Below are 14,229 nucleotides of genomic sequence, written 5' to 3' on the forward strand. Positions count from 1 at the left end.
TCTGATGGTTCCGGCTCTGCTTGCCACTGCTTTTAGCTTGTTGAAAGACCACCAAGATCTTTATGTTTTAAGTTACTAGTACAGTCTTCCCATTCACAAGGCAGGTACCCTGTATTGTTCCACAATACTTAAGAGTCGATTTTCATCTTCCATTTGTAATCCTTTTTTATTTGCTCACGCCTTTACCAAAACTAATAACTAATAACCCATGGTGATGAAAATGCTGCTAGGAGTAAAGTGCTCCCAGTGCAGACACAGCTTCTACCAGCAACACTGCACTTTACTGTTAAAGCCCCACCCAGAGAAATAATCTATACAAGGAAAAGCATAGTTTTGCTTGTATAACTCCATCTACACTAGAGGCTTTTGCGGTCTACGTCAGTCACAAAACACACTTTCTCACACCCAACTGATTAACAAAGCTATGCTGACAAAAGTTTGTTAAGTGGTACACCTGGCCTTAGAGTGAGATTAATCAAGCCACTTCTATATCATTTGAACTTGAGGCAAAAAACAAAAGCCCCAACTATTTTCCTATATGTTCTAATCAGAAATTTTACACCTCCTAAAACTCAAAAATAGCTCAGGCTAGAAGATTCCATTACAGCCAGTTTTTAAAATTTCATTCAAGACTTAAACATTAAACAAACAACAACAAAACAATAGCTCAGGCTAGAAGATTCCATTACAGCCAGTTTTTTAAATTTCATTCAAGACTTAAACATTAAACTAACAACAACAAAACAAACACTTATAAACTCTGCTAGACAGAGAGCTGCTGGGCTGTGCTGTCTTTAGTACACTTATGCTGTAGTAACCAAATAGCTTTGCAGATCTTAATTAAAATGCCTGGGAAACTAAATGTAAAACTAGTATTAATCCAAACTGAGGCATGATTCACAGCATGATTCACATGTTTAAGTCCACAGGTATGTTGGGAATTGGTGAAGGATAGGTGGAGTTTTGGCTCCACCCACCAATATGCAGCTGAGTTTGCCTGGAGCTGGAAATTAGGTACCTAAATACATTTTACCATCTCTGCCTCAGCCCCTCTGCCTTCCCTACTCTTGCAGTACCACATTCCTTCTTCTATTATCCCACTTGCCACACTCTCTCTCTCTTCTAGCTGGTAGGGAGATACTTATGTGACTAATGAGCACTCCCATGATGATTAAGAATGTGCATGATTGTCACCTGGAAATCAGCTAAAGGCTGAAGAGTCTAGGACCTAAAACTCATTTTGTGAGGGTTAGAAGAGGACTCTCTCATTTCCTATCCATCTGAGTTACTATATTTAAAAATAAATTAGTGACATAGCTTACTCCTTCAACCCATCACATTTATTATATATTTGGAGTTTCAGGATAGTTGCAAAGGGTTCTTTTTAGCCCAACTGTGTCAGTCATATCCACCCTGACCAAATTCTGCATCTATGCTGTAGGCAAATTTCCTCAATAAATTGAAAGTCTATTTATTTTGTGACCTCATTTGGGATTTGATAAAAGCCTTTGGGATTCATGCACAAGCTTTAGCGATCGGAGGATAATACATTTTGTGCACAGGATAACATTCCTTTGAATAACCATGGGACTGATAGCAATGAGGGATTAAAACAGCTCTGATGCCAAAATACTTCCTCCACACAGCCAGACAATAATTATCATGGAAGAAAGTCACATGTCTTGATCTATATAAATTGTTTGAAACATTAAACACTGTGGGAACTTCCAGTCCAGTTCAAAGCTACTTTCTTTGGGAGTACAACCAGAATTCAAAGCATGGCGAAGTGCTTGATTTACTCATTTCAATATCAGTATCTAGAAGCATTTCTACCTCAGTTTTGTCATAGTGATGCTATTGGCTAAGGCAGTGGTTCTCAGAACAGCTAATCTAAGGGCTGGAAGCAGGCTGAGAGGTTTGGGTATGCAAGTGGATTTCAGGAATGCTTGTTCATATTGTTCTTTAATAGAGTTTTGGCGACAGCACTAGTCTTATAAGTGGTAGGGGTGAGGAACTTGACTATGTGGTACAACAAATAGGGTATGTGTGTATGAAATAATGTTTTCTCTGTGGAGTATTCTGTGTATTCTTGTCAGATCTGAGGCTCTCTATACCTGTTCCCCGAACCTACATACTTTCCACCTCAAGACTACAAATTCCTCATCACAGCTACATTCCTGCTGGCAAAGATGACCCAGACACAATGGAGACAGTATGGGCTAGCAGATAAGGTGCTGGTCTGAGAATCAAGAGGCCTATGATTCCATTCCTGCCTTTGTCAGTGACCTACTGTGTGACCTTGGGCAAGTTACTTCACCTCTGTTCCATCTCCCTGTAATACAAATAATTACTAAAACAAAGTGAGTGAGGTAGTATTTTTTTTATTGGACTGACTTCTGTGAGAGACAAGCTTTCGAGCTTATATAGAGCTATTCTTCAGAACCGGAAGCTTGTCTCTCTCACCTACAGAAGTTGGTCTAATAAAAGATATTGCCTCACCACCCCTCCTTGTCTTAAGACTAACATACTCTGACCAGCACAGCTACAACACTTCAGACCTGAAGAAAAATTCTGTGTAAGCTCAAAAGCTTCTCTCTCTCAGCAACAAAAGTTGTCCAATAAAAAATCATATTACCTCACCTTGTCTCTCTAATATCCTGGACCAACATGGCTACAACAACACTGCATACAAATAATTAACAACAACTCATTGAGGTTGCTTGACCCAGACCTGAGACTGCTTCAGTTGGCTATTCTACCTAAAGTCAAATTTTAACCAAAAAATTCTAATAAGCAATTTAATAGAAAATCAGCTCTTAACTTTGTGATGCTGTGTACACATGCTGGGCCATATCTCCACTGAAGACAATGAAAGTTCTAATTAGCAAACACCATTGTAAAGGGGCTAGACTGTGTCTATAATGAGATGATCAGGGATGTTTCAACTCATGTTAGCTCAATTTTAAAAAGCACCATTTTTTTTACTCATTAGACCAACCCTAACTTTGTCCCACTTAGTATGACAATAAGGGACACTAAAGTTGGTGTAATTAATATACTAGATGGGAAAAGTTAAGCAACTAATACAAAGGTGTAACAGGAAAGTTAAAGAAGGTTGGGGGTGGGCTGCTTTATCCTGTCTTAGCTTCTCAACCTGAGAGAAAACAGGAGAAGGAAAGGAGATGGAACTTCAGGAGCAGGAAGGGCTAGGTTATGAAAATGAATATATTCGCCTACTGAATTCCAGCAGGTGGCAAGACTAATAGCTCTGCTACATTTGGACTCTGAAACTTTATGTAGGTCTTCCACCATTGCAATTAACTTCATAATTTAAAAAAAAAATAAACTAGAAGAGAGAATCTCAAACTGTGGTCTGCATACACTACCAGTGGTCTGCAACCCACTTAGTAGCTGGGCATGCATGTGCATAGGTTATGCAGCTAATGCCTGTAAGGTCTTACACACCACTTCTGAATGTGCCCCCCCTTCCCCTGTCTGTACTGTCTACAACTCAAATAGTTTATTGGGCAACCACAAAATTCTCTCCACTTCTTTATCCCTTCTTTTCAAAAAGCACTGCATCTTGGGCATCCAGGGTTGGCTGGGGTAAGCTTATAAATGTCAGCCTTAAATAAGACACAAGAGACCACTGTTAAGTACAATATACATTCCCAACACTACTAGCCTGCCTTGTCTTCTCCAAAAAAGGCTGGGCCTACTTCCTCTGTAGTGTTCCCTTGAAAAATTAAAAAGGATGCCATGCTTTTACTGATAAATACTGCAGACACAGCCAAGATAAAATACTCCTCATTCTGCCTGGTCTAATTTTTTTTTTTCTGTTTTGCTTCTAAGATACAAGAAAGTTGATTCTTGCAGGCTTCCACTAAGAATCTCTTTGCTTATTTTTACTCCTTTCGCATGTTTTAAGATCATGTTTTCCCTGGTTAATTAGGTGTGATTACTGTGAGAAGAAAAACAAGGCTTTTGAGGATAACAATAGTTTATAATTGCTTACAATAGCAGTTAGGGCCTGGGAATGAATCCAGGCTATGATTTACTGCAGCATACTGCTATTGAGGCTATATTTGAAAGGAAAGAAGGCTGAATAATCAAGAGTTAAAAAGTGCCAAGTCAGTATTTAGTGCCTGGCTCTGCCCTTCATTTTGATCTCCTGAACACAGATCCTTTCATTTACACCCTAGATCATTTGTGTATAGATTACATGGATTACTACTGTGGGGATGGATGTTCCCTAAACAATATTTTCCTTTAGTGAATGATGTAGAGGGAAACGTCTTCACAGTCCTGGAGATCAAAGCCCTCCAATTAACAGAGCAGGTGATTCATGGACATCAAGCTTCCTCACATTCTCATCAATGTGCCTCATCTCTGATCAGCACAGGCTACCTCTAGTGTGTGAGAAAACAACTCTTTGCCCATAGCCTTAACCAATCCTTGGCCACTTTTCCCAGAGTGTCAACAATAGACAATTTGCAAAGATTACAGTGGTTCACTAAGAAAGGGACTGAGATCACCAGAAGCCACTGCTCAGCTATTGTAATAACTTTGTTTAGTACTGATTTGGGATGGATTTGAACCAGCAATGTAACAAAGAAAGTTCTCTTTTTATGTTACCTTATAAGAAAATTATCGTAGTGTTCAATATGCTTTATATAAAAGTACAGAGAGCCTCCAAGGAGCCATTATACAGGGACGTAAATGGGCCAGAAGATGCCAGTATGCCACAACACTGAAGGAACGATTAGAGAGGTTAGAGGAGAACAAAGAGAGGACTGTCATGGAAGGCAAGAGAGGCCAAAATTTCAAGAAGAGGAGCATGGTCAATCGTGTCAAAGGCAACTGACATGTCAAGGAGGATGAGAATGATATACTGGATCTGACTCTGGCTAGGAAACAGTCATTACAGACTTTGGTGAGAGCGGTTTCAATGGATGCCAGGGCCCTGGATTGGAGAGAGTCCAGGATGGAACTGGAGGAGACGTACTCCAGACAATGATTGCCGCCTGCATGTTCAATGAATGCAGAGATGAAGGGGTGATGGCCAGTAACAGAAGAGGCAAGGGGGTCAAGGTTTTGTTTGTTTGTTTGTTTTGTTTTTAAAGGGAGAGATTAAAGCATGTTTGTATTGTGAGGGGGAAAAGTCAGGAGAGTGAGAGGTGAAGCAGAAGAATTAGAGGGAATGAGAGCAGGCACAAGAAAAAGAGCAGGGGAGGGGACTGGATGGGGGTCAGTGGACAAGCAGAGGGGTTAGAGAAGGAGAACCCTGTGTGTGTTTGTGACAGAACAGATGCTGGAACTAGTGGTTCCTGCTGCACCCCCTGGCTTGAAGTGGTTTCCATTATATACAGGATTTACAGTTTGGTTCAATGGCTCTCAGCACCCTCACTAAACAAACTGTTCCAGCACACCTGTACGACAGGGGAGAAGGGGAAGGGGATGGTCACACTGTATCTCACCCCACTATCTGGCCCTATTCATGCTACTAGGCAGGAGTATTTTCATAGCCATGCACCAGCACTCACTAATGCCAAATTAGTTTCCTCTGTTCTCTGTAACCTACTCATCACTTTATCTTGCTCTAACACAGCACATGCATCACTCCATAACTGTGCTGTGCTAGACTGAAACTTTAAGTGCCACATAACAAACTTAATGAACAGCTAAAGCAACTCCTACCTCCATACTGGGATCACAACTGCATAATGTCACCAAAGTGGCAGCGAGCACGTTGCTCACCTGCTAAAGAGGCTTTCCAGCTGCATGACTTTCAGGATATATGTACCTCATACTGTTAGCTGGCAGAATAAAGAAAACTGACAGCCATGGTATTTAGGTAGATTTTACTCCTCTGAATGATAACTTCTGATGTCTAGGATATGATAGCATATTGTTAAACATTTAAGATAATGCCCTGGATTCTATTTATTGTAAATCTATACAAATTTTAATATGTTATACTTTTCTAAAAGGATATGAAGCCTTTAATTCTAAAAATTGTCCTGCCATCAATCATTCAGCTTATAAAACTAAACTTCTGAGATCTGTTTATTTCTAAATTGAGTATACTGGAATCTCTGAATGCTTCCATAAAAACACCATTTATAATTTGGCAGAGTGGCTGTTTGTCTATGGTCTGCCATTGGACCATGTGATATTCATATTTTAACTCACTACTTTTTCAAATGGTCCAGCTATATTATGCTAGGTGCTGTGTACTGGGTTAAGTCTGTTTTTCATTAGAAGACCAACTCTGTTACGTGACTGATTTTAAGTAAAAATGCAGGTTTCACTTAAAATAGGCTGTCCCACCATGAATTTTTGTTCACTGCCCATGACCTGTCCATGACTTTTACTAAAAATATGCATGACTGAAACGTAAGTATCAGAGCCCCAAGTTATTTATGCAGCTCATCCCAAATGAGAGCCCACAAAGCCTTCATATCACACCACACTATCGGCTACTACAGAGTTTGCATTAAAACTGTATCAGAAGTGCTATACAGAGTTACTACAAAATGTATTGGTACTATTTTCATATGCCTGTAAAGCCAGGTTCCCTTAATACCAGCTACCTACACACTTCTGAGTTACTCTGCACTTACATTGATGTAACAGAGATCAGCATCTGGCTACTAGTGGTAATGCATGCTGCTCACTGAGCACCTTGAGTCTATCACTATGGTTCCATAAGGGGCCATATTCACATGGGATTAGGAAACTAGCAATGAAGTGTGTAAAGGGAGTGGCTAGTCCTTGCTAAAGATTCCAGTTGAAAGATATTAGTGGCTCCCTTTATAGAAAGGAAGCCGGGAATGTATTTAGTGCTCTCCTTTGGCCTAGCCAGAACAGGGTTGTTTCCAGAATTGGTTGTGTGTGCGTGGGCAGTGATGGAAATTAATTTCCAGAGATCAGCAGCACTTCTCCCTACCAGGAAATACTGTTGGGGAGAGGGGGGTGTTCAGCAAAGTATGTGGAGTAGCTCATACCGGATTGCATTTGTTTACCAGAACTGAAGGGGTGACAGGGCAGGGATATGAGTTGTCAGTTAGTTAAGTCTTAACTGTAAGGTATGTCAAGGGCCACCAAGGGAACACGCGTTATTTCGCCCCGTCTATAATCCACCCAAAGCGCCACCCACCCGTGTGCAATGCAGCGGTGCCGCACGGCTCTCTCCCGCCGCTTGTCAGCACAGCGGAGGTGTGCGGGTGAGGAAGGAGACAGTCACTGCCCCCCCCCCCCCCCCCGCGCACTCTCCCCGGCCGCCGAAGAGGGAATGGTGGCCGAGCAAAGTCCAGGGTGGGCAGCGCGGGTTAGCCTGCCAGCCGCTCGCACGGGCGGACGCGGAGCCCTGAGCTGCAGCAGCAGCAGCAGGGGGAAGAAGGCTCCAGCCGCCCGCTCCCCCTCCCGCTGTGTGCAGCGCGCACCCCCGGGCGCCGTGCCAGACTCACCATCTCCTGCTTGAGGAGGTGAAGTTTGGTCTCCAGTCTGGCCAGGGCACTGTGGCTGCTGCTGCTGAGCCGGGTGCCCCCAGGGGCTGAAGCAGGGCAGAAGCCGCTGCCCCCTCCGCCGCTCCGGTCCCGGGCAGCGGGCTCCTCCCCGCGCAGGGAGCGCGCCAGGCTCTCGGGCACTTTGCGCCCCAGCTTCAGCTCGATGTCTCGCAGGTCTGGCAGGGGCCCCTCTTCCATGGCTGGTGCGCAGCGAGGCTTTCCGGGCCGAGGGCGGGCCGAGGCGCAGCGGACGAGCCAGCACTAGCCGCAGTGGCCCCGGCTCACCAAGCTCTCCATGTCAGCCGCGTCTCTGTGCTCCACCGCAGCAGCGCCGAGAGGGGCGGACAAGCCAGACAGGTGACCCGCCGCAGGAGACATGAGGAGTAGCTGGTGGCCAGCAGCATTGTTTGATTTGCAAAGCGCTCCTGTCTCTCTCCCTCCCCTTTTCCCCGGACGCGCCTGCTGGCACCAGCCGCAAAGCAAGAAATTGTTTCGGAAGCAAAAAAAGCTATTTGCCCAGCAGAGAGGCTGCGCCCCTTCCTCCCTTCGCTCGCTGCTTTTGTTGCGTTAGCTGGTGAATTGCGCCGGGCTGTTCATTGCATAGGATCGGGCCTCCTGGAAGGAGTCAAGATCAGATGCAGCAGACTCCTAGGTGGCTGTTTTTTCTCCCCCCATGTAGTCATGTGTCTGCTTCTCCCTTAGTATCCTGGGCTTGTAGGAGACACGCTGAGCAGTTTACAGCCTGTCATGTGCGTGCCTACGGAGATGTCTCTCCGTGTTCTCCCAATATAATTACTGTTTATCCACTAACCTGATATAATCAGGCTTTCCCTCCAGGCAGTTTGATCCAAGTCATTGTATTTCCCGATGCGCTGAAACTTTAAACCCCAGTGGCAGGTGGACCAGATGAGGGCCAACCCTTTACCGTAATACACAGAGAAGAGACTCACTCTGATTGCCCAGCCCAGTCACTTAATGATGCGTGCATGCTGTCGCTTTTAGACTAAAGGAGGGAGGGGGGCACACACTAGATTTTTGTGCATTCATTTCATGTCTCCGCTGTTGAAATACTTACCATATATTATATTCAGAGGACAAAGTCCTTAAGGTTCTGACAGGAGCTAATGAAAGCAAGGAAGTTCAAAGTAAAGGGACATTAAAGAACTCTCCATTGTTCATAAAACTTCACTGGAAACAAATCTGCTTATTGATGTGTTCAGTGTATGTGTATATAAACGTGATATATAGTTATTCATGTTTATATACACTAGGATTTTTTAAATCATACAACTGCTGATACGTGCAGGTTTGCAGGCACTAAATTGCTTTTAAAGAAAAAAATGGAAGCATTCAAAAGTTGACAATCACATGAACTTTGAACAAAAGGAAAAGGTCAGTCAAATTTGGGGCCCAGCAAGAGTGGCAATGCCACCTTGCTCTTTGCTGCTAGGTATAGCAGCACACATGTGCCTTGATTTGGAAAGGCTTTTGGACACAGATCCACCACACTAACAAACAAGCTAGGGAAATGAAATCTAGATTAAATTAATATAAGGTGAGTGCACAACTGGTTGAAAGAACATACTTAGAGAGTAGTTATCGAACTGAGAGGGTGGATCTAGTGGGGTCCCACAGGGGTCAGTCATGGGACCAGTACTATTCAATATTTCCATTAATAACTTGGATAACAAAGTGATGAATATGCTTATAAAATTTGCAGCTGGGGGGTTTTACAAGCACTTTGGATAATTAAATTAAAATTCTAAACTACCTTGGCACATACTATTGACCTGAAAATTCAAAGCCATTATCATTCATAATGGAAAACTGTATTTGAATATTTTACCATACAATATGTATCCAATAAAATTAAAGGACTTTAAACAATATTCCATTTTGTTTTTAAGTGGTTTATTCTCCGTTTGTGTCTAATAATGCATAAATCTTCTGGACACTAGTAGGAGCTGTGTACATTAATTTGTAGACCTCATAGTATATATCTAATAATTGTTTAGCCTTGAAATCCTTTAGGTTTGGAAATGGTTTTTAATGGCAGCATCTCTCATGTCTGCCACAAATGTGTATATAACTCCCATGCAGAAGTCTTCAGATATGCAGAGAAGACATTTATAAATTTAAACAAGTTACCAAGGTTAGTAGCCTGCGAGTTATCAACAGGAATAAAAAAGTCAGTTTTAGTTTTATGGGAATATAAAAATAAATTGCTACTGACCAGTCTATATTAATTATCCTCCACAATTTTGGAGAACTGATCTGCCCTATAGTAAGTGTCAGGCTGGAGGATATTTTCTGGAAATTATCCATTTCAGCAAGTAGCCTTTAATAAGAGTGTGAAACGTCTTTAAGTGTAGCATTGCTGGTATAATATTTTTGTATTTGAAATTTTAATTTGGCCCACAGAAAGTAGTTTCATTATGATGTCTTCACACATGACACTGCATAGGCTATCATGCTTCAGCATCACATTCAACCTGTTTTTATATAAAATAAGAAAAATCAAATCTTAAAACTGGCCAGTTTAAATTTGCCTCCATATTAGGTTCCAAAGAAGTAATTTTTTAAACAAACCTAGGATCAATTTAAATATTCACAAACTTCTGTCAATTCCAAATTAAGCAGTTTAGGAAAGACAGAAACAAATAAACATTCCTGCACAAGTTTGCCTTTCAAACACTGCTGCCAATTGATAAAAGTGAAACCATCTCTTTTCATTGTCCAAACTGAGTGAAATGCAGAAAGTAAACAAGCCACATAAATAAAGGTAAATTTGTTATTTAGATTATTAAAACTGAAAATCTTTAAGAGTCATTCATATATACATAAACATGATTAAGGAAATGGGGGGGGAGTTTTTCAAATTATAATGGGCCTTACACTGAGGTAAAAACTGTGGGAGATCAGAATAACTTCACAGAAGTCAATGGAGTTACTCCTCAACTATCCTGATGCAAGTAATAACAGAATTAGGCCCATTATTGTAAAATGGATGTTCTCCAAATCTGTATGACAATCTGATCTGGTAAAAGAAAAAAGCCTCACAAGAAAATAGTTTATTCCTTAAATAAGGAACAATAATACATGCAGGCTAACAGATGCATTTTTGCTACATTTAAATTATCTGTGTTATGTTTTTCCCATGAGAGGTTCCTTTATGCTATTTTCAGAGACTAGTGGATTGGCCCATTTTGTCCACCTTCTTCTGCTCCCCTGGCTTTGAACCATCCATACCTGACGCTTAATCCCAAACCCCGTAAACTAACTGAAGAGACTCCCATTAGCTTCAGTGGGCTTGGGATCAGGCCCCTGGGGCCTCACTTTGCAGTCACAATTTTTCTTACTACAGGTAGAACTAACAAGACTTTTTTCAGAGCCTGTCAGTGCCACTCCTTGTTTGGCAAAGGGATTGTTGTTGAATGACACATAGCACTGTCCCCACCCCAAAGTCTCAGACAACAATCCTAAAAGTGCGGAGTCCTTTCAACTCCTATTGAAGAAAGTGGGAGTTGAGGGCACTCAGTACCTCACAGGAATGCTTAATACCTTGCAAGACTGAGCTCTACATGATCATCATTTCTGGGTTTCTGTCTGTACTGGGTCTGAGGAGTGAGTGGCTGGGAGCAGGAAGTTTCCCTGTATTACCATACAAAGCGGTACCACCAGGCCACCATGAACAGAACCAACCACTCTAACATATGATCCCTTCTCTAATTATTTTAAGTGTACTGGAGTTAATATAATAAGCTGTTCTACTCATGGTTTTCTTTGGTGCCCTAGCAACCTACTCAGATCTGGAACATGATATTGCCTTTGTCACAGAGGATAGCATAGTTGTAAACAAAGACATCATGAGGCTGCTAGTCCCTTTATATAACTGAGACCTGGATGTTCACAGATCACATTGTCAAAGTGATTTAAAATGTTTAAGGCACATAATTTAGCAAACTCACAACTCTTTATCCCTTAAGAAAACTATCAACAAATTAAAGGGGTTATCTTCAACTTTGGCTCTTAAATGATTGCTCAAGCTAATCTTGCAGGAGATATATGGGTACAAATCATTAGACTAAGAGGAGGACAATTATTGACAGTGGAGCACAGATATTCACACACTCCCAGCAGACTTTGCACAGAAGAGGGTTGTTAAGTAAGAAGGGATTGAAAGAGGATTACAGCAAATGAAAGGCAAAAAGAACCCTACCCCACCCCCAGTATAGCACAACAGCAATGAAATTTTCTGCAAAAGACTTTAATTTGTATAATAAATAACATACCATACTATCAAAATGTTAATAGCAGTATGAGAATTCCAGTTATTCTAAGTTTCTCTCACCAATGAAATCCAATCATTAAAAAAAACAATCTTAGAGGCTGAATTTGCAAGCACTTCCTACTGGTGACAGACTAATGGGTAATCCCACTTACTATTCAATATGTTACTCCAGGTGGGGATGTTTGCAAGATTGGACCCTTACACATGTAGAACTTGATACCACAAGTTACAAATCTGTAGCATTCTTGTTGAAGTCAGGTAGAGTTCCATGCAAAGAGGGTTTGTAAGATCAGGCCCTGCCTTAGTCCAGTGAGGCAATACTCCTATTGAGGTCAATGGGAGTTTTCTCCATATAATGATGACTAAGGGACTGGTCCAAAGCCAACTGAAGTCAATATAAAGACTGTGTGCATTTTGAATGCTTAATCATATTGAGTAAAGCGCTCCAAATTAAATTAAATCTTCATTGGTTCTTGACTGTACTAATGGGACTGGAAGAATATCCTGACATATGCCAGCAGGTACACAAGTCCCCAGAAGTCTCTCTGTTGCCTTAATCTGGTTTTCGGTTTTAGATGGATTCCTATGGCATTGGGGTCAAAGATTCCTTAAAAGAAAGGTTTTAGTTGCTATTTAAACTGACATTACATCATGCTGAATTGTGTATGAGCAGGGATTTAAAAAAAGGTTTGACGACTTTCGGGAAGGCACTCCGTGTTTTGTAAGGATTAAGTTTCATGATATAACAGAAAAGCTTTGGGTTTTTTTGGTTTTTTTTATGATGAAGCCATTCCTGATTACATAAGTGTACTCTTCTTCAAATACAAGTTAGAGACAAAATATACTCACATAGTTTATATTCAGCGAGTAGGGATAGACACATGGAGTCTGAGTGATGAATAAGTTGAAACATCTGAAGTTGCAGTTACCTAGGTCCTGACAGATCCTGCAATTCCTATTTAAGGAAATAATCCTGACACAAGTAATATCTTTAAAGTAAAAGAGTCTGCCAATGACAGTAAAGGCAGCAGGACTGGGCCTTTAATCTTCTCTTTAAATATTGTGGGAATATTTAAGAAGTTTCAGGTACAGTAAAACAGAGTGGAGCAGAAAAGAGCCCTATATTCAAGTAGTCACCTCACTGATAAATACTCCCATTAAAGCTTCTGGCAGAGGATGGCAACATTACCTGTTTACCCAAACCAGCTACCAGTATTGACCAGAGATGGGAGAGGCAGTTTAAATTATGGAGGTTACTTAGGTAGCTAATTCTTGGGGCCAGATTATCACCCTTACTCATGTTTCATAGTGTCTAACTTGCACAGCCTCATTAAATGAATGAAGATACTCTAGGAATAAGAAACTACTGAACCTGAGTAAGGTGGTTTGGGTAGAATGAAGCCATTAGCAATCACATGATCAAGACAACCATATTACTCTCTCAAGCTCTTTGATATGACAAAATTCCTGCTTGCTCAAGGGGTTTTTGTTATTCTGTTCTCTGTTGTTCTCTATTTTGGGTTAGAGACACTCCTATTAGCGACAGGAAGAGATAATTCACCAGACAGTAGGTTCTCTTTCATCCATACAGTAAAGAGAACTGCAAAGCTTTGCGCAACTCAGTCATGAAATGCACCTAGAGCTCAAGCATAATTGCTGTCATCATAGCAGTTGAAATACTGGTCCACTGTATTTTTCCATGCCCATAGCCCTGTACATTCTGAAGCATGCGTGGCAGAGAGAGTATCATATTTCTGTCACTTGTGACACATGGCATCAGAAGTGCTTTCTGAAAGTGCTTGATTGCATCATTTCCCTCGCTCACTGCCAGGTGATGGAGAGAACAAAAGAGGAACATATTCAAACAGAGTTTTGTTTTGTTAGGTTAGTTTGTGAAGGGAGCCGGTGGGAATGGCAGACAGTAGGTGCTGGCACTATTTTACAAAAATCAAAATCTACACTTATATAGAAAAGGCCCAGTTGTGTAGTAATACTAACTCACACCAGAAGTCCCTCTGGCTTCAGGGAGACCACACATATGAATAAATATTACTCACTGTAAGTCAGGACTGCAGTATTGTGCCTTACGCACAGGGGCGGCTCCAGGCACCAGCACGCCAAGCATGTTCCTGGGGCGGCAAGCCACTGGGGGCGCTCTGCCGGTCACCGTGAGGGCAGCAGGCAGGCTGCCTTCTGCATCTTGCCTGCAGAGGGTCCTCTGGTCCCACGGCTTCAGCGGACTTCCCACAGGCGTGCCGCCGAAGGCAGCCTGCCTGCCGTGCTTGGAGCGGCAAAATGCCTAGAGCCGCCCCTGCTTACACATTAGTCTTTTTTTCCAGATACCCAACCACTGCTGCTATGCAGCTGCCCCTGTTGCTGCTGCCTGCTCTTCTGGTTTATTCAGTTTTAGAGCCCAATGCAGAAACCAGG

General features: G+C 42.0%; 1 protein-coding gene across 1 annotated transcript in view; it reads right to left on the minus strand.

The window, feature by feature from the left end:
• The window catches only part of LURAP1L (leucine rich adaptor protein 1 like), a 28,417-nt gene extending 19,073 nt beyond the window's left edge, over positions 1-9,344 (minus strand). Inside the window, exon 1 of the mRNA XM_050943237.1 lies at positions 7,470-9,344. Within this exon, the coding sequence (XP_050799194.1) occupies positions 7,470-7,706 (237 nt within the window). The 5' untranslated portion in view covers positions 7,707-9,344. The remainder of the gene's footprint in view (positions 1-7,469) is intronic.
• Between the last annotated feature and the right edge of the window lie 4,885 nt (positions 9,345-14,229).

The sequence above is a fragment of the Gopherus flavomarginatus genome, chromosome 3, assembly GCF_025201925.1.
Source record: "Gopherus flavomarginatus isolate rGopFla2 chromosome 3, rGopFla2.mat.asm, whole genome shotgun sequence".
NCBI classification, from domain to species: domain Eukaryota; kingdom Metazoa; phylum Chordata; order Testudines; family Testudinidae; genus Gopherus; species Gopherus flavomarginatus.